The sequence below is a fragment of the Acartia tonsa genome, chromosome 15 (genome assembly GCF_053477335.1).
Source record: "Acartia tonsa isolate MP-2025a chromosome 15, ASM5347733v1, whole genome shotgun sequence".
In the NCBI taxonomy this organism is placed as follows: Eukaryota; Metazoa; Arthropoda; class Copepoda; order Calanoida; family Acartiidae; genus Acartia; species Acartia tonsa.
In genome coordinates, this window is record NC_137274.1 from 24,213,418 (window position 1) to 24,235,336 (window position 21,919).

The 21,919-nt window shown below is 33.2% G+C and overlaps 1 protein-coding gene across 1 annotated transcript; it reads right to left on the minus strand.

Moving 5' to 3' along the window:
- Nucleotides 1-190: 190 nt before the first annotated feature.
- LOC145307028 (uncharacterized) lies at nucleotides 191-21,056 on the minus strand. The gene is made up of 5 exons (XM_080149367.1): nucleotides 20,943-21,056; nucleotides 3,922-4,005; nucleotides 1,469-1,558; nucleotides 664-741; nucleotides 191-214 (listed from the first exon to the last, which is right to left on the minus strand). The coding sequence occupies exons 1-5, from the start codon at nucleotides 21,054-21,056 to the stop codon at nucleotides 191-193; spliced, it is 390 nt and encodes a 129-aa protein (XP_080005493.1).
- Nucleotides 21,057-21,919: the final 863 nt, after the last annotated feature.

Sequence of the window (21,919 nt, forward strand, 5' to 3'; positions counted from 1 at the left end):
TGGTAAATTTTTTTTGTTTGGGGGGGGGGGGGTTGAGGGTGTCCCTTCACCTAATAAATTAGCTTAAAACCACCACAAGACAGAAAACAACTATATTATCAGAAAAGTGAAGACAAATTTATTTTGCAATAACTTTTGGCTTACAAAAAAATAAAAAAATAAAATTTTTGGGGGGGTTGTATTTTTTCTTTTAAGTGGGTTTGGGGTTTTCCACCTTCCAAGAAACACATCAAATTCTTAAATAAAGTAACAGAATGTTTTTCTGTTTTCTTTTCAAATCTAAAATAAAAAATTTAGTTATCAAATTCAACTCCTCCCTCCCCAAGTGCCCCAATGGGCCTATAGGGGCTAAAGGGGATCAATGGTATACATAACCAAAGCCCATAGACCCTTTTCCAATTCCTATCCAATCTGTAGCTCTATAGTTATAGTTCAAACTAGAACATGCTATTTGTTTAGATTCTGCACTTCAAGAATTTTTGTTTTACCAATTAAACTCTAAAGCACACAAAGGGCTTTTTAAACTTAACCTAACTATAAAGGGAAGTAAATAAAAATTTTTTTTGTTTACACAGTTGATCCTTAACCCTTCATTTCTTATATGTTAGTAACATAAATATGTTATTTTTGTCATTTTTTTAAACTTAAAAAATCAGAACTTACATCTTCCACATAAACAGAGTTTCTTTCAACAGTTTCAATTTCATGTCCAATATCTTCTGTGTTTGATTCTTTTCTTTCCTATAAAATGAAAAACATAAGAAAAATGCTATAAAATGATTTTAAAATGTTTCAAGACACCTGTAAAACATATCTCCATCTTAAAGGTTGTGTATAAAAATGCATCTGTTTTATAACAAAACACAAATTGTAGTTAATAGTAAAAAGGTGTGTTAATGGTAGAAAAATACCATGTATACTGTTAAAATGGCGTTGCAACAAAAGATCTAATTACATAATGTCTAATTTATAAAATGTCTTATGCTACAAAAAGTATAATTTACAAAAAGTCTTATGCTGCAAATGGTCTAATGTTAAATAAGGCAAAGAGCTGCATAAGGTGTGAAGATGACTAATTGAAAATTGATTTTAGTGGTTGGGATATTTTATAAATTTTAAATTCTTTTTATAATTCTTATGTGTGATGTTATATTTCTTTAGTAAATGTTAAGAGGCTTAATTGTAATCAGGCTATTAACATTACACCTTTTGTAGGGTTTTGCCTTTTGCAGGGTTAGATCTAATGTAAATTTATGCCTATGCAGCCTTGCTAGGTTAGATCTTTTGTAAATTAAACCTTTTGTAGGGTTAGATCTTTAGGTTAGGGTTAGGAGGAAGAAGAAAAGATTTGGTCGTCTATTTTACCAAGTGTTGCCCCCAACGACAGCTAAAAATCAATAATAAGTTTTGGGAATTTTTTAAAATTAATTTCATTGTTTGCATAAGCTGATAAAAATGTATTGTATACCTCTACATATTCAACTTGCTCTTCTGATGGTTTTAATACCAACTCATTAGATGATTCATTTGTGACATCTGCCTCCTTTGACAACAATTTCTGAATAAAAAAAAAATCATTATATATTATAAAATTATACAACCTACAGAAAATTTTAGTTTTGGTAAGGAATAAGAATATTTTGGTCAAGAATAAGGATATTTTGGTCAGGAATAAGGATATTTTAGTCAGGAATAAGGATATTTTGGTCAGAAATAGGGATATTTTGGTCAGGAATAAGGATATTTTGGTCAGGAATAAGGATATTTTGGTCAGGAATAAGGATATTTTGGTCAGGAATAAGGATATTTTGGTCAGGAATAAAGATATTTTGGTCAGGAATATGGAAATTTTGGTCAGGAATAAAGATATTTTGGTCAGGAATAGAGATATTTTGGTCAGTAATAGGGATATTTTGGTCATGAATAATGATATTTTGGTCAGAACTGGGATATTTTGGTCAGGAATAAGAATATTTTGGTCAGGAATAAGGATAATGATCTCTTATCAGTCAGGCCATTTGCCGCACCTTTATTTTATCGGTCGGGGTGGTGGGGGGGGGGGGGGGGGGGGAGAGGCTTTCAATGCCCCACCCTAATATCTCAGCCCCTATTGGAGCTAAAGGGAGTGGATACAAAACCGCGAATATTACAAAACGGCGAAATTACAAAAACCACAAAAAATGAAAAAACGCGAAATTACAAAAACCACAAAAAATAAAAAACCGCGAATGTAACAAAACTGCAAAAAAAACCGCAAAAAAACGCAAAATACTGGGAAAAATAATATACTATAAATAGGACTATCTACTAGCAAAAAAAAAAGGTCCAAATTTTAAAAGAAAATCTTCCAATTTTAAAATTTTGTATATAAAGTCAATAGTCACGGCAAAATCATGCAGACCACTACCAACGGCGTGGACTGGCACAGCAGGTGGGCCAACAGCCTTGGCACAAACCATATACTCAGGTATATGTGGATTCATGAATGAGGATGCCCTGGCTTGCTACAAGTTTCAAGAGGTCGTTGCAGGTCGTGCCACCAATCCTAACCCTTCAAGGAAGGTCAGGAGGACAGAGAGGCTGGGTATGTTGAAGTTGTCCCTCAAGAGTTATAAGAGAGCAAACATGAAAGAGTTCCTGTTTGGAAACTATGACACAGTTTAAAATTCACTTTTTGTTTTGTTTTTGGATACATAAATTGTTCATTAATTTGTTTTCTCTTAGTTTGAAAAATAAATTCAAAAAAATTCCTACATAGTTATATTTTTGTAACAGTCGCTGTTTTGTTACATTCGCGGTTTTGTAATTTTACGGTTTTGTAACATTCGCTAATTGTAATTTTGCGGTTTTGTAATTATGCAGTTTTGTAACTTTCGCGGTTTTGTTTTTCGCGGTTTTGTATCCACTTTGCTAGAGAGCTAAAGAATTTTGGGCATGTCCATAGTTTGATAATGAATTTTCGACTAAAAGTAAGTCATAGTCATTTTTCACTTACTTCACATTTTTATTTAACAATCTTTGTTTTTAGGTCTTTTTACTTAAAAATTTCAAACGGCTGTCATTTTCTTATTTTTGAAGCTAGAAATTATTTTTTTCAACAAATGTTTATCTTTATATAACTTTTATATTAGAAATCTCAAAACACAAATTTTGGCGGCTCCAGATGTACTTGGCAGCTGCCAAGATTTCTGGAGACCTGGCAGCTGCTAAGATTTCTGGAGACCTGGAGGATTATAACTGGTACCTGAAATTGACTTGAACACCTATCTTTCATATAAAGATTCATATAAGGACTACTAGAGGATATTTTGGTATTTTGGTAAGATAAAAAACTTTGATTAAGTCAAAAAAAATATTTTTTCTCTTTATCTGGATGACCCTGCCAGGTTTGCTGGCATCCTGTGCCCGCCAGGATAGAGATATTCAAAAAAATTAAATCTCATTTATGTGTCATACCCATATTTAAAAAGTCACTCAGTTATAGTCCTCTATCTTTCACACACAGAAAATGAGATAGGAAAAACTGGAGGGTTAACATACAAGAGGACAAAACTAGGGGACATCTCTGAATCAAAACTAGGGGACATCTCTGAATCAAAACTAGGGGACATCTCTGAATCAAAACTAGGGGACATCTCTGAATCAAAACTAGGGGACATCTCTGAATCAAAACGCTTTAGGATTTTCAACTTTCTATGTGCCTTTTGAAATAGCAAGAATGGGGTGGAATTTATCGATTTTTGGAATGATGATTCCTACAACAACAAGGTACACAAGAATAAGCAAGGTAACTCAATAATTAAGTCCTATAAATTTATACTCTGCTTATTAAGTTCTGACACTGTTTCTGTTTGTTTGTCCTACAGTCTGATTTAGGAGCTTAGCTTCTATGACTATTGTCATCGTTGTTTGATTGTTTACCTGTACAGATTTCCCAGCTAATCTTTCTTTTAGCTCCAGTATCACTGGCATCATCTGAGTGGATCCACCAGGATCCTTATCCATCTGCAAATATTAATATTCATCATAAAAAATAGTAGGATTTCTGTACAATTCAGGCTGTTTGATCACAACCTTGCGGCCTTTAAACAACATTCTGTTTCAATCAAAACCGATTAATGTCTGGTAAATTAGAACCGGTTCTCAGCCATCCAAAAAAATTTAGGTCTAACATTGTATTATATCCAGTTTAGTTACAAGATTAAAACAAGTTTTAATCTTATAATTGTATATTTTATTTCCGCTAAAAGCTGTTTATGATATGATGCGAGAAATAATTATTCTAGGCATCTCAGACAAATGTTGCGGGTCAGACTAAATGATAGAGTAGCCATGCTCCTCTGGATAAAGATTTGCTTGTTAATATTGTGTAGATTCATTAGGATTATCAATTACTTACAATTCCTTCCCATCATCTCAAAGTAGAACGATGTCTGTATGTCTTTTTGTTTGTTTGTAGCGAAGGATCTCGCTAACCGCTGAACCGATCAGGTTCTCCTTTACAGGGTAGCTTCTCATAGGTCCCGGAAAGGTTTATAACTATTTTCTTGGGGGGTGGGACACCCCCAACCCCCCCCCCCAAAAAAAAAATAAAAATACCCCCTCCCCCCAAAAAAATAAATAAAATTTTTTTCTTTTTAAAAATAAAATTCAAATAGTGCGGTAGACTCCCCCCCCCCCATAAAATTATTTTTTTAGATTTATTCTTTAAAATCTAAATACCTACAAAAAATTGGTTTGATCAAACCTCTTGGGGCAAAGCCCCTAGAGGCTAGGGGCGAAACCGCTAGTAACATATAATGTGGAAATATGTAATTAATTTAGGATTGTTTGTGTTTGCATGTAAAATAAACATGTAAATGTAGTAATGACAGACCTCGTAGGTATAGAGGGGCTACGCTCTTTAGGCCTTGTCAAATGAATACATATATATAGATCTGTTAAACCTATTTATCTAATTCTGATTTGTAATTATGTTTGCTGCTAGATGTAATTATGTTTGCTGCTAGATGTAATTATGTTTGCTGCTAGATGTAATTATGTTTGCTGCTAGATGTAATTATGTTTGCTGCTAGATGTAATTATGTTTGCTGCTAGATGTAATTATGTTTGCTGCTAGATGTAAGGGAAAATGATATTGGCTGCCGCCGTGGGGAAGTTCTCCATGTGTTGCCTACATGGCAGGGATAGAGGCTCAGACTCCACACCCTGCTATGTTATTGTAATTAAAAGCGAAGCTTTTCTATAATTAGGGTCAGTCCGTCCGTCCGTCCGAGATAGATAGCTTTTATTCGTTAATTTAGGCATGTTAGAATTGCCCTATCGATTTCAAACTTTGCATGATGATTCCTATAGTAGTTAGGTACGATTTAGAAAGCATAGCAACCCTATAATCATTACCAGAATGTCTGTACGTCCATTTTAAACATGTTGATTTTTCTACTTTTTTAACAACAATGTTTTATGTGATCTAATTATCCGTTTGATCTAATTTTTGGTGTATTGATTCCTGGGACAACAAAGAACAATATTATAAGCGAAGCAACTCTATAAATAAATCCTACAAATGTAAGTATGTCCATAAACATTAATCTGCATGAAGCAGTTTTTCAACAAATTTACTTACAATTTTGCTTCGACTCTTATACATTTATATTCTGATTATTCAGTTCGGACACTATACAAGTGTTAGTGTCCGTTTGTCCTACCGTTTAAGTGCTTCGCTTTTATGGATGTTGTCATCCTTGTTATATTATGATTTGTATGTTTATTAACTATCCATTGCAGTTGTAGCCGTACTGTATGGCCGAACGCCTGTAATCCTATAATTCTATAATTAGGGTCGGTCCGTCCGTATGTCCGTCCGTCACTACGTATGTAACGGATAGCTTTTTTCGTTAATTTAGGCATGTTAGAATTGTCCTATCGATTTCAAACTTTGCATGGTGATTCCTGTAGTAGTTAAGTACGATTTAGAAAGCGTAGCGACTCTATAATCATTAACAAAATGTCCGTACGTCCATTTTAAACATGTTGATTTTTTTACTTTTTTAACAACAAATTTTGTATGATCTAATTATCCTATCGATCTCATTTTTTGCATACTGATTCCTAGGACATCAAAGTACAATATTATAAGCGAAGCAACTCTACAATTAAGTCCTAAAAGTGTAAGTATGTCCATAAACATTATTCTGCATCAAGCAGTTTTTTAACAAATTTACTTACAATTTTGCATCAACTCTTATGCATTTATATTCTGATTATTCAGTTCTGACATTATACAAGTGTTAACGTTTGTTTGTCCTACCGTTTCAGTGCTTCGCTTTTATGGATGTTGTCATCCTTTTTAAACTATATCTATAGGACATATATTTCAAACAGTGGCGTGCGAACCGAAGGGGGCATTTGGGGCAATCGCCCCCCCCCCCCTAGCGACCAAAACGCCCCCCCTGCCCCCCCATAGCCACCGCCCCCCCCCCCAGCCCCCTCCTAAATGTTGAAAAATGCCCAATTTTGCCCCCCCCCCCTGGTCAACAAAATGCCCCTTTTTGCCCCCTACCCTACAAAAAGCAAAACTATTCCAGTTTCCCAAAAAAAAGATCAAGAAATACTCAAAAAAAAAATTTTGCGCTTCGCGCCAAATAGACAGTTATTATTCATTTAACCTTACCAAATTTTTAATCAGTGTAGAAATTAGGTTATAATCTTTTTTCACTGAACATAACAAACTAGGTAATTGGAAGTATTTTATTTTGTATAATATAAACTTTTTACCAAAGAAATTTTGTACATCCCCAATGATGATACACAAAATTACCCCTTATATAGATTACAATTAGTGGATGAAATGTATGGAAACTTGACTTAATTAATCAACCAATCAAAATTCCATTAAAGTCCCCAAAGTTGTTGAGCCAACGAATAAGAAAATTTTATATGAAATATTGGGGACTAGTGTAATAAATAGCCCAAAAACCCCTCCCTCCCTGCATATTTGAAAGAAATAAATTTGCGCTTCGCGCCCTTCCAAATGGTTTCTGCTTTTTATCACATTGTAAATTTTGTTTTTATTTCTATAAAAACATGTGTAAACAACAAATATTTGATCAAAAAGATATTTTATATAAAAAAAAACAGCATTGATATTTATCTAAGCCTTTTTCTCAACACTGTATGTCTGTCTAAATAAATAACTATATATAATGTCATATTATTTTCAGGATAAGTTTATCATTTTTTTTGTGTACATACCCTTACAAAAAAACATGTTTTTTTATGGCAATTTTCATTAAAAACCCTTAAAACTAACTACACTCTATATTCCTAACTTGAAAAAAATACGCCACTCTTGTTGTCTTTAATTGATTTTAGTTCAAAGGGGGAGTAAATATTTTTAGGTGCGCTTCTCGCACCGCCCTTATAAATCCTTGAAACACCACTTAATCAAAAATTAACAGAGTTTTAAAGTGCCATTTAAAGAGGGTAGGATATGTTGATATAACTTTTTAGCTTCTCTATAATTCACTATGGCTGTCAGTACGTAATGCTAAGGGGGAAATGTGATTTTTTCAACTGCAATTAAAGATAGAAGGCTAAAACTTAATGTTAACATTCCCATCTTTATGGAGTATAATTAACTATTAAAAATTCATGGAGGTCGGACTGCTTTTCAGGACGTTTTTAGCTATTTTTGTATCTTTTAAATTTCGGGTATAGTCCCTTTTGTGACATTGCCTCTTAAGGTGCATTTCGTTGTATTTTCACAGTAGCTTTTCACCTATTTATAGCTCCTGCGGGGCCAATTGCCTAACCCTGCGGGAAATCACCTGACATAACTTAACCTAGAATAACCTATTAAAAGCTACTATGAAAATACGACGAAATGCCCCCTAAGAGGCGTTGCCACAAAAGAGACTATACCCCAAAGTTTTCCATATTTCTAAGAGATTTTTATATCTGGAGATGAAAGGACAAGTAATTTTTTTTTATTTTTTACATAGTTCTTTATATCTTTCGTTTTTATGGTACGATAAATTTTTTTGTGGATTATAATATTAAAAAAAATAAAATTTCTCGCTGTTTCGAACATCCAGTATGTTATTTACTTTGACTGTCATCACACAACATACAGGAAAAAGGATTTGTGACTTTTTCTACCTAAAATATATATTTATTTCAACAGATGCTCTTTAAATCTACTTGTCTGTATTCTTATTAATGATTTTTTGTGCTTTGCTACTTAAAGATGTTGTCATCCTTGTTGTCATACAATAAAGAAATATTTAAAATCAGTTTTACATATTAGGTTAATTTTTGGTAAATTATTTCCAAAATGAGTGTTTTTTTTCCCCCCCACCCCCAAAATTTTTTTAATGGGGTTATTCATCCTTCCTGCTGAGATTTTATAAAATCCCCTTCCACCCATAAAAAATGTTTTGTGGTGGGGGGGGGGGAAGTTAAATTATCTTCTGTACTTTTTTTCGAAGATGCTTTCTAGCTCCCTTCCCTTCAGTCATTGCAGGGTGGGGAGAAGGGATGGGGGAGAAGAGATAGGAGGGGGAAGAGATGGGGGATATAAATGGGAAATAGGGATGGGGGAAGGTATGGGGGAAGGTATGGGTAAGAAGGGATAAGGACTAGAAGGCCCATAATCAAATAATCCCACCCCTTAAAACGCCCTTATTTAAAATTAGTATATATAATCAAAATGCCCCCCCCCCCCTAAATCAAAAATTTTACAAAATCTTCAAAATGCCCCCCCTAGACAAAGTGCTTCGCATGCCACTGATTTCAAATCTATAAAGAAGGTGTATCAACTATTTTTTTTATAGCTAGCCGGTTCTTTTAGTAAGTAGTAGATGTAAAATTTTTCATAGAATTCAGATATGCAATCGGTTTTTTTGTAGACCTCTTATTTTTTAAGTAATTTAAGTTACTAAAATGCAACAAAAAAAAGAAAGAAAATGGTCATTATGAACAAAAATAGTAAGATCTTTAATTTGACACCTTACTTTTTCAATTCTGTCAGGTAATTTTAGAAAAAATCGATTTTTTAAACCCACGAGAATAAAAACTTTGAACTTACTTTTATTATTTCACAGGTAAAAAAATATGGGTTCATATATACCTTTAGAATCAGAAAAATATTACGAATCCATTGTAAGCAAAATTGAAAAAAAAAGTTTACAATATAGTATATAAACTACAATAAAAGGAATTATATGAAAATATCATATTATATTGTACAGGCAACGTCTTAATTCTTGAATTGAGTATAAAAATGGGAAGTGGGTAAAGAGGGGGTAAAGAGGGGGTAAAAAAGGGAAGACGATAGTGTTGCCTGAACAAAAAATATAATTGGCCATTTATTTATTTTTTTATTTTTTTATTTTTTTTCAATTTTGCTTACAATGGATTCGTAATATTTTTCTGATTCTAAAGGTATATATGAACCCATGTTTTTTATGTCTGTTTGAGAAAATATTTAGGTCTAAAGTTTTTATTAAACCGAGGTTAAAAAAATAGATTTTTTCAATAATTACTCAACAGAATTTTAAAAGTAAGGTGTCAAATTAAAGATCTTACTATTTTTGTTCTTACTGGCCATTTTCTTCTTTTATTTTGTTGCGTTTTAGTACCTTAAAACCGACTTAATTATTTTTTTTAAAAACTTAAATTACTTAAAAAATAAGAGGTCTACAAAAAAACCGATTGCATATCTGAATTCTATGAAAAATTTTACATCTACTACTTACTAAAAGAACCGGCTAGCTATAAAAAAAAAAGTTGATACACCTTCTTTAAACTATAAGTTCTAAAAACATACATAGATATATCATATATTTTGCCTACATATTTTTGTTCTATGAAAATTGAAGATATTATTGAATTTATTTAATATAATACACATATTGTTTTTGTAAAAATTTTCGTTCAAAACATACAAATTACTTTTCTACTAATATTTGATTCATTAAAAAAACGTAAAATGTACAAAAATACAAAATACGTTACGTACACATCTCAAAATAACGTCCAGAACGTTCTCAGATTTGATACGTTACGTACAAAACGTACACTCTGGCCAGTCTGCATGTATTTATTATCATGTTTCTATTTAATGGAGACACAATTTTAATGAATATAGTGTCTCACTTAATATGTTCAAATTTAGTATACTGTTGTCTGTTATTTAGATTTTGTGATTCTTTCTTACAAAAAATTTTTAAAATACCGGAAAAAAATGAAATAGGAAATCATTATAAATACTTATTTTTTTTAAACAACTATACATATATAGTAAAAATACCAAAAAAAGGTCCTACCCCAAACGTAGGAGTCCCAAATGTCGTAGTGGACAAACGCAAGAGTCCCAAACGCAGGAGTCCCAAACGTCGGAGTGGACAAACATAGGAGTGGGAAAAACCTCGAAGTGGACAAACGTCGGAGTGGACATTGCTTAAGTAAAACGCAGGAGTGTCTGCTATTTTAATAATATGGCAATTTTGAAAATTTTTTATACCACTGTCTGCAAAATAATAGTTATGGCCGCAGCGCTCGGCCCCCTAGCCTGCCTTGCCGCAGTTCGGCCCCCTGGCCTATAACCTAACCTAACTAAGAAAAATAAGGGGACCGAATAAAGGGGGTGGGGGGGTGGATAAAGATTGAAAATTCTAAATTGAAAAAAATTTCAAAATTGAAAAAAAAAATCAAAATTGAAAACAAATCAAAAATTATAGAAAAATTCAAAATTGAAAAAAAAAATTTGGAACTCCTGAGTTTGTCCACTCCGACGTTTGTCCCAAAAATCCTCCGTTTGTCCACTCCGACGTTTATCCCACTCCTGCGTTTGTCCCACTCCGACGTTTGGGACTCCTGCGTTTGTCCACTCCGATGTTTTTCCACTCCTACGTTTGGGACTTCTACGTTTGTCGTGGAACCCAAAAAAAATATGTTTTTCTAAAATGTTAGAGACATCTAGCGGCAAAATTTGAACTATATAAGGTATAAATTTGTTAAGATCCAATTTGAATGGCCAAGCTCGCAACAATTTTATACACAGGGAGGGAGCGGACATTGTTTTTTACACTAGTCCCCAAAGTCTTAGTATTTTTTGTTGGCTTTACAACTTTGGGGACTTTTATTGAACTTTTATTGGTTACTTTAATAAGTTAAGTGTTCAAACATTTCAATCGCTAATTCTAATCTACAGAAGGGGTAATTTTGTGTGTCATCATTGAGAATGTACATGAATTCATTTGCCATTGTCTTATCCCTTTAGATCCCTGTTTTTACACCTTGTATTAAGTGAATTTTAAATTCAATGTCAATTTTAATTATCCGTAAATTTCCATATACAAGAACAGACAAATATTTAACCGGTATGGCATTGAATCTGATAAATTTATGCTGGATTAGAACCGGTTCTTGGGTCATGTATCACAATAAACACTTTTCCGCATATGGTATAATAAAATCATAAAATCAATAACACTGGAGTTAATCTTACAACCATCCAACGATGAAATAATCTATTCCTTTTAGGATTTGATGAAAATAAAGATTTCAACCTATAGGGACAGAAAGCTTTGCTATATGTACTATGTATACTATATATGCTATGTATACTAGCGGCTACGCCCCTAGAAGCATCTAGGGGCACTTTACTTAAGGTAGGAGGAGGAAAAGTTGGCCTCAACCCATTTAAAATTTGAGTTTCAAAAAGATAAAAAGATATTTTAGGGGGGGAGGGAAGTGAAGACAAACTCCCCCAAAATAGTTTAAAACCTTCCTAGGACCTGTAAGAAGCTTCACTGTAAAGGAGAACAAAACAGCCAACAGCAGTTAGCGAGATCCTTCAGTACAGACAAAAAACGCTTACTACTTTACATATAAGGATATATAAAGCCTCTAGGGACTTTGCACCAAGATGTTTGATCAACCTGATTTTTCATTCGGGGGGCGGGGTCCCACCCCCCAAGAAAATAGCTTAAAACCATCTCAGGACCAGTTGGTATATTCTCTGAAGAGTAGAGCCCAATCGGTTCAGTGGTTACTGAGATCTTAAGCTTAGGACGGACAGACAGACATCGTTCTACTTTGTATTATAGATTTAAGTAGTTAGAATTGTTATTCAAATTTACAGATTTTTAAAAGCGAAGCTTTTCTTTAATTAGGGTCGGTCCGTCCATCCGGAACGGATAGATTTTTTGTCTATTTTGGCAGGTTAGAATTGTCCCATCGATTTAAAACTTTGCAAGGTGATTCCTTTAGTAGGTAGGTACAACTTAGAAAGCGTAGCAACTGTATTTGATAAGATTTATTTTTAAATCGGTTTAGTTATGATAAATATATTACATATCATTTACAGATATTATATTCGTTACCAGAATCTCCGTACGTCCATTTTAAACATGTTTATTTTCAACTTATTTAAAATAAAATTTTTATGTCTTATGATTATCCGATTGATCTGGTTTTTGGAATACTAGATAACGAAGAACAATGTTAAAAGAGAAGCATCTCTATAATCAAGTCCTAAAAATGTAAGTACGTCCTTAAAGATTATCCTGTATTTCAGCAGTTTTTCAACAATATTACTTAAATTTTTGTTTTTACTTTTTTTATACATTTATATTCTGTTATTTATTTCTGACACTCTACAAGTGTTAATGTTTTTTGTTTGTCTTATAGAATTATAGCTCTAATTTTTATAATTATTAATACAATTTTTATCCTATTTGTAGTTTCGGGCTGTGTTGAAAATTTTTAAAAATATGAGAAAAGTTGAAAAATAAAACTGTTTGGACATTCTACCACGTAGCTCAAAAATTATGCATAGCACAGGAATAGATCTTATATTTCCAAACACTAGAGCTTATAGTGATTTTAACGATATGCATAATATTTTTCTACTATTAAAATTTTAAATTGTATGCATTTTTTTGCAAACCCTTTACTTACCTTTAATGATTTACTCGCAGGACAAGTTTTAAGTCAGTTGGGACATTTTAACACGTAGCTCTTAAACTATGGGTACCACAGGAATCGTTTATATATTTCCAAAAACTAGAGTTCATAGTGGTTCTAATGGTATGCAAACCTTTTTTCTACCGTTAACGCAAGCTGTGCAATTTGAATTTTAAAATCTACGCATTTTTTTGGCTCACCCTTTATTTTGAAACTATGTTTGTTCTCCCACCCCCATATAGGTAATTTGTATTTAAAAGTGAAGCTTTTCTATAATTGGAGTTAGTTCGTTGGAATATACATAACGGTTAGCTCTATTTGTGTAACAGATTCAATTTCAAACTTGCATGATGATTCCTATAACATTTTTTTGTGTGTGGTATAATTATCCTATTCATCTGATTTTTGGAATAATGATTGTTAGGACAACATGGTAAAGTATTTAAAGCAAGGCAACTTTATAATCAAATTCTAAAAATGAGAGTATGTCCTTTTACTTTATCCTATAATTACATTATTTTGCAACAAATTAATGTACAATTTCGTTTAGACTTATAAAATAATGTTCTTAGTAGGCTCTGACATTCTACAAAAGTTATTGTTCGTTTGTCCTTCCTTCTGATTTTATGGATTTTGTCATCCTTGTTGTGAAATATTGATATAGAACAAAATAAAATATAAAATTAGCATAGCATGTCTATACCCACGTCTGCAAATGTATAAATATGTATGTTAACTATCTAACAGATAATTTTTAAAAGCGGAGCTTTTCTATAATTAGGGTCGGTCCGTTGGTCCATCCGTCTGTCTGTATGTCCGTCCATCCAAGACAGATAGCTTTTTTCGTTAATTTAGGCAAGTTATAATTGTCCTATCTATTTCAAACTTTGCATTGTGATTCCTTTAGTAGTTTAAAAAGCGTAGCAACCCTATAATCATTACCAGAATGGCCGTACGTCCATTTTAAACATTTATTTTTCTACTTTTCAACAAATTTTTATATGATATAATTATCCGATTGATCTGATTTTTGGAGTACTGATTCTTATTACAATAAGGTATAATATTATAAGCAAAGCATCTCATAAATCAAGCCCTAAAATTTTAGTTTGTCCTTAAACAGTATTCTGTATTCAAGAAATTTTGCAACAAATTTACGCATAATTTGGCAGTTTTGACACTCTACAAGTGTTAATGTCCGTTTGTCCTACCGTTTCAGTGCTTCGCTTTTGTGGATGTTGTCATCCTTGTTATTTTGTATATTCAGTTTTGACACTCTACAAGAGTTAATGTTCGTATGTCATACCGTTTCCGAGCTTCGCTTTTATTGATGTTGTCATCCTTGTTATTTGTATATTCAGTTTTGACACTGTACAGGATTAATGTTCGTCAGTCATACCGTTTAAGAGCTTCGCTTTTATGGATGTTGTCATATTTTATATTTATGATTTATAATTATATTCACTGTTTTATGATAATAAAATATACTTTTCACAACAACAAAAAACTTGAACTGCTACAGTGATAAGAATTAAACTATTTATTTTTTGTAAAATTCTTATCTTTTTCCTTAAAATAAGCGTTGATATACACACATAACAAGGGAGACAACATTCATAAAAGCGGAAACGTTATGACAGAAGAACATTAACTCTTGTAGAGAGTCAGAACTGAATATACAAAATAAGAATCTATAAGTTTTGACAAAATTATATGTAAATTTGTTGCAAAATTTCTTAAATACAGATTTCTGTTTAAGGACATACTGACATTTTTAGGACTTGATTAATTATAGAGATGCTTTGCCCAAAATATTGTACCTTATAGTAATTGGAATCAGTAATCCAAAAATCAGATCAATCGGATGATTTTATCACATAAAAAATTGTTGTTAAAAAAGTTTTAAAAAAACAACAAGTTTTAAATGGACGTACGGACATTCTGGTTACGATTATAGAGTTGCTACGCTTTCTAAATCGTACCTAACTACTACAGGAATCACCATGCAAAGTTTGAAATCGATAGGACAATTCTAACATGCCTAAATTAACAAAAAAGCTATCCGTTCCGGATGGACTGACGGACAGACTGGCATACGGACGGACTGACCAACCCTAATTATAGAAAAGCGTTGCTTTTAAAAAGACAATTTATTTTATACTTTTGGGGGGACGGTATCTCTTATTTTAAATAAATAAAAATCAGAGTATTTTGTAGGCCTTGTAAATTTGTGTATGTAAAAATATGGAAAAAGTATGACTTTATGGGTTAAATAAAATGTAAATAAACATCACCGCACTTAATATTTAGCAGAGATGAACTGAATTTGAAATTCCGAATGTGTACACAGATTCCTCATCCTATCCCAATATTTACTACTAGCTAAAACAGCTTCAAACTTTCAAAAAAAAAATCAAAATTAGAAAAAATTTTAATTTTGAATGAATAATGTATAAATCGTTTATACATTCAAATTTAGATTTTTTGGAAGTTTGAAGTGAAGCAAGTAGTAAATATTGAGATAGGATGAGGAAACACCGAGGAAACTGTGTACACATTCGGAAATTCAAATTCAGTTCATCTTATCAGAACACTAGTGCCTAAAGGGAGGGAGGGGACATTGGACTGTAAATTACACTGGTACCCAAAGTTTTCATATTTGTCAGCTCAAAAACTTTGGAGACATTTTTTCATTTTAATTGGTCAAAACCTACAAATGTATCAACAAATGATTTCTATTTGCAGAGGGGGTAATTTTGTTTATCTGCATTGGGGATGTATATCAATTTATCTTCCATTGTCTTATCCCTAAAGATCCCTGATTGTCTGAAAAGGATGTGCTGAAAATGTATTGCCTATTTCTTGCCTAATTTCCGAAATTGTTCAGCAGATAACCCAATTATTGCAAACGCTATTTTCAGCTACTCTGGTCAAAGGGAAAAAATTGACACCATGGAAACTGTCCCAATTTTGTATAACTTTTGCGGAACATGTTCCAGTTACGTCATATTTTTCTTTCCCGAAAAAGGGAAGGGGGGAAAAAAATCTCTTCAAAAGAGATGGGGAAAACCCCCTTTTCTCCCATCTCTTTTTTTCTCCCCCCCTTCCCTTTTTTTTCTTTCCCCCTTCTCTTTTTCGGGAAAGAAAAATATGACGTAACTGGAACATGTTCCGCAAAAGTTATACAAAATTGGGACAGTTTCCATGGTGTCCAAAAAAATTGAATGTATAAACGATTTATACATTCAAAATTTTAATGTTTCAAATTTGAACGTTTGAAGCTTTTTTAGCTAGAAGGCGGAAGCTAGGTACACTTTCGGAAACTAAAATTCAGTACATCCCGAGAAGTGGTGGTTCCTCTAAAGTTTATCACTATGGTATCACAATAAGATAAGAACTAGTATTGTGATGTGACACTTATCTTAGAAACAGCTTTATTCAATTTGTTTATTTTAAAAGATAAAGAAACTTAATAGTTATTTCTCGTATTCATTTGAATCCGGTGGATAGGAACCGGTTCTCATCCATACAAAAAAACTATGTCTAGCATCGTATTATATCCAGCTTTCTACAAATAAAAAATGTACAATCATTAAGATTCTATAACCGCGGAAAGCTGTTTATAATACAATGCGAGAAATAACTATTATCGCATCGTAACATAGACAGCTTTCCGCGGATATTAGAATGAAAAATTATAAGATTAAAACTAGTTTTGTTAGCCCCGGTATAACAAAACTGGTATAAATTTTATGATTTTTATTCTAATGTTCATGGAAAATTGTCTGTAATACAATGTTAAACATAATTTTTTAGAATGGTTGAGTACTGGTTCTAATCCAGCGAATAATAATCGGTTTCAGAGCCATTTGGCTGAGAACTGGTTCTAATCCAACGGATATTAATCGGTTTCGAAACCATACTGGAACTTCAATATAATTGCAGTGGCCAACACGCAAAGTTTGTTCTATAAACCTTAGGATCCCTCACACTATCTGTCTGTATTTCTGTTATTTATAACATACATAAAAAAGTTTATAGATGGAATATTTTTTTTACAGAGGTCTAGCTTTAATAGCGGCTGAGTAAATCTCATTTACTCCATAGTGTTACGGATTGACTGACGGACATACATAGTAAATCATAGAGTAGCTTCGCTACTGGAAAAAGCAGTGTGCAATCCGTCCAGTGGTTGGCAAGATTATCCAGACAGACAGACAAACAGACAGACAGACAAACAGACAGCGTTCTACTTTGTATTAAAACACACCTCTGCTTCTTATTTTATATTTTTCTCACAATAACGTTTTCACAATAATATTAATTAATATATTCCAGTATAGCTTTGAAACGGATTAATATCCGTTGGATAGGAAACGGTTCTCAGCCATACTGAAAAATTATGCATAGCATCGTATTATATCCAGCTTTCTGCGGATGTAAATATTTATAATCATAAAATTAAAACCATTTTTTAGCTTGACATCTCGGGGCTGACAAAATTGGTTTTAATAATTGCAATTTTTTTATATCCGCAGAAAGCTGTCTATAATACGATGCGATAAATAACTATTAAATATTGATAACAAAATGTATTAAACTAATTTATACAAATTTTTTATAAATCCTTATCAAGCTGTTAAAAAGTATTTCAAAAGCGAAGCTTTTCTATAATTAACGTCGGTCCGTCCGTAACGGTTAGCTCTTTTCGTTAATTTTAAAAGGTTAGAATAGTCCGATAGATTTCAAACATTGCATGATGATTCATATTACAGTTAGGTAAGACTTTAATACTATTTATCTTATTTTTGGAAAACTGATTCCTATTACAACAAGATGTAATTCTATAATAGAAGCAATACTTATATTTTTAGGACATTGTACCTTGTTGTAATAGGAATCAGAATTCAAAAAAAGATTTAAAATCAACATATTTGAAATGGACGTAAGGACATTCTGGTAATGATTTTAGAGTTGCTACGCTTCATAAATCGTACCTAACCACCAAAGGAATCACAATGCAAAATTTGAAATCGATAGGACAATTCTAACATGCCTAAATTAACAAAAAAAGCTATCCGTTACGGACGGACGCACGTACGGACCGACCGACCCTAATTATAGAAAAGCTTCGCTTTTAAAAAGAAATACAAACAGACAGACATCCTGTTACTTTATTATAATTATTAGTAAGATATGTAAGGAAGTAGAATTCTTATCAATTTTATTCTTATCTTTTTGTTTCCTCTCTCTCTCTCTCTCTCTCTCTCTATTTTCTCTCTCTCTAATTCTCTCCTTCTCTTTCTCGCTTTCTTCTCTCTCCTTTTCTCTGTCTATCTCCTCTCTTTTTTCTCGTATTCTCCTTCTCTCTCTCTCTATTGTACTTTGTCACTCTCCTATCTCTCTCGCTTACTTCTCTCTCTCTCTCTCTCTCTCTCTCTCTCTCTCTCTCTCTCTCTCTCTCTCTCTCTCTCTCTCTCTCTCTCTCTCTCTCTCTTTCTGACTCTCTCTCTCTCTGTCTCTCTCTATCGTACTTTGTCACTCTCTTATCTCTTTCGCTTGCTTCTCTCTCTCTCTCTCTCTCTCTCTCTCTCTCTCTCTTTATCTCTTTCTATCATACTTTGTCATTTTCCCTCTCTCTCGCTTACTTTACTTTTTGTTTCCTCTCTCTCTTTCCCTCTTTCTGTCTCCTTCTCTCTCTCTCTCTCTTTCTCTTTTCCTCTCTTTCTCTCTGTCTCTCTCTCTCTCTCTTATTGTCTTTCTCTCCCTCTCTATCATACTTTGTCTTTCTCTCTGTCTCTTAATCGCTTTCTGCTCCCTCTCTCTTTCTCTCACTTTCTTCTCTCTCTCTCTATCAATCTCTCTCTCTCTGTCTCTCTCTATCGTACTTTGTCACTCTCCTATCTCTCTCGCTTACTTCTCTCTCTCTCTCTCCTCTCTTTTCTCTCTCCTTTTCTCTGTCTCCCTCCTCTCTTTTTTCTTTGTTTCTCTCGTTTTCACATTCTTTTTCAGTCTCTTTCTCTTTCTTACATTCTCTCTTTCTATCTCTCGCTTGCTTATCTCTCTCTCTCTCTCTCTCTCTCTCTCTCTCTCTCTCTCTTCTCTCCCCTCTTTTCTCTCTGTCTCTCTCTCTCTCTTTCTCTTCTCTCCCCTCTTTTCTCTCTGTCTCTCTCTGACTCTCTCTATCTCTCTTACACTCTCCTTCTCTCTTGATCTCTGCCTACTTCTCTTTCTCTCTGTATCCTGCTTTCTCTCTCTCTCTCTCTCTCTCTCTCTCTCTCTCTTTTTTTTTTTACTCTCTCTCTCTCTCTCTCTCTTGAGCCGGATCCGTCAAAACCGGCCGTGATTTTTATATAAAAAAAAACATTTTTTCCGGTTTTTAGGTGGTATCTGTATATCAAGCCCCCTCCTGGGTACGCCCCAATATTGATTTTTGCTTTAAGGTGTGATCTGAATTCCTCAACACTAGATATGACCCCTAGAGTTAAAAAATGTTTAAAATCCGGTCTTTTCACCGGTTTCCGGCCATTTCCGGCCCTAAAACAATTTTTAAAAATCAAAATTTTATCTAAAATTAAAAAAAATATGCTTTAAATTCCATTTTTCATTAATAATTTTTCAAAAATCAAAAACCTTAGGTAATGAAGATAGTTTTAGCAACTTAAAATGTGAAAAAAGGTTGAAAAATGACAAACTTATGTCAATTTGAAACATGTTCGTTAATCCTAAAATATTGACGGATTTTATATACATTTCAGAATTTAGGTTGACTATAGTCTTTAAGACATGCCATATAGCGAAGCTACTCAACAATTTAAAATGTGTGTCTGTCCGTATGTCCATATGTCAGGGACATCTCATCTAATTAAGGTAGATGTCTCAGTTTTTCTGTGTACATTCCTCTCAGTCTCTATTCTAATTCCGTCTGTCTGTTGGTTAGGCTCCAAAAGGTTTCATTAATTTTTTGTTTGTAATATCTTTGTCCACATCTGCTCAATAACCCACTTTGATCAAACAGATTCGCTACTTATGTATGTTGTAATCCTTGTTGTTTGTTATTAGATAGGTACCTTTTTACATTATTAAATTACCCCCCCATTAAAAAATTTTAACCCCCCCCCCCCAAATAAAAAAGCTTGGACGCCCCTGCAGCCATAGATAACAGTAAGCTCTCTTTGCATGTTAGAATTGTCCCATCTTATTACAACATTTATTTTGTATGAAATATTTTCGTATTGTATTGATTTTCGGAACAAAGATTTTGAGGACAATAAGGTATAATAATTAAAGCAAAGAATCTCTATAAACAAGTCCTAAAAATGTAAGTATGGCCTTAAACAGTATCATCGATTTATGCAGTTTTGCAACAAATTTACTTACAATGTTAATTAACATTAATATTCTGCTAACTCAGTTCTGACACTGTACAAGTGTAATGTTTGTTAGTCCTTTCATTTCAGAGCTTCACTTTTATGGATGTTGTCATCCTTGTTGTGATTGTCCTTCCTAAGCAACATATGCATAAATTACACCATTACACCTATTTATTAATATACATATATATGAAATATATATATCAAAATAGCTTTGATTTATTATTTTATTACCTAATTGGGGCAGGATTCTTCTTTGATTCATCTGCTTGTAATGGGATACAATACTCTAACGCCCACTGTTGGATATTAGGTTAAGTAACATCCAACAGTCAACCAACCCTTTGACTGCAAGACCAATGTCTGAGAAGTCCTAATGTGCATGGTAATGAGTTGTGCCTGTGTATGGGCCAAGGCATTCCCCCTACTCCAACTTGTTGCACACCTGACATAGCAGAAGTAGGAACCATTTTTAACATATTTGGTTATTACGCAGTGTTGGACCAAGATTCGAACCTAGCACCTCCCTAACAATGAGCGAATACGCTACGTGTAAAGCGATGATCACAGGTTTAAAATAGCTTTGATTACTCATACCTGAAGATATCTGAATTTCTCTTCTGCTTCCACAACCAGATTATCTAACTGTAATGTAGCATCTTCTATCCAAGCAGGAAACTTGGGTTTTGGATCACCTGGATCCTTATCCATCTTACACTTTTCTAAGATTTTTATTTTACTATGAAAGAGTTGAGAGGAATAAAAATTGAATTCTAATTAATTTGTTATGGAAGAATATCTAGTGCAGTTTACATTGAAATGTTCCTGGTAAGGATTATCTCGTAAAATCTATGAACTCTAAAGGCTGCTAACAGCCAATATGTAGAACTTGTGCAAAATCAACTTTAGCCATACTGATAAGCACTATGGATATAAATTTATATTATGTATTCATTATGTAATCCTATTATATAAAGTAGTAAGCTTTTTTGTTTGTAGCGAAGGATCTCGGTAACTGCACACCCGATCTGGTTCTCCTTTACAATGAAGCTTCTTATAGGTCCTGAGATGGTATTAGGCTATTTTGTTTTACAAATAAGTCTCGGTATGGTTTTAGGCCATTTTTTAACCCTTCAATATACCTTAGATTCCAGGGGCGCATCCGCTAGTAATGTATATATTTCACTAGTGGCTACACAGCTAGAGGCCACTTGGGTCATTTAAAATGAGAGACCGGGTGAGAGGAAATCACCTCTCCCCCCCCCATACAAGTCCCTACAATGTCATTAATAGATGTCTAGAACTTTTTATATAAGCTTTTTTATAATTAGGTTCTATCCGTCCTTACGTCCGGAAAGGTTAGCCCACTTTGTTAATTTTAGCATGTTAGAATTGTCCTATGATTGCATGATGATTTCTATAACAATTAGATATGATTTAGGAAGAGTGGCACCTGTATAATCGTTACCAGAAAGTCTTACTTCCATTTAAAACTTACTTTTACTTAAAAAAAAAAGATGCTGTGAGTGTTGGTGCAAAAAATGGGGACAAATTTCAAATTGTTTTGGCGTGTG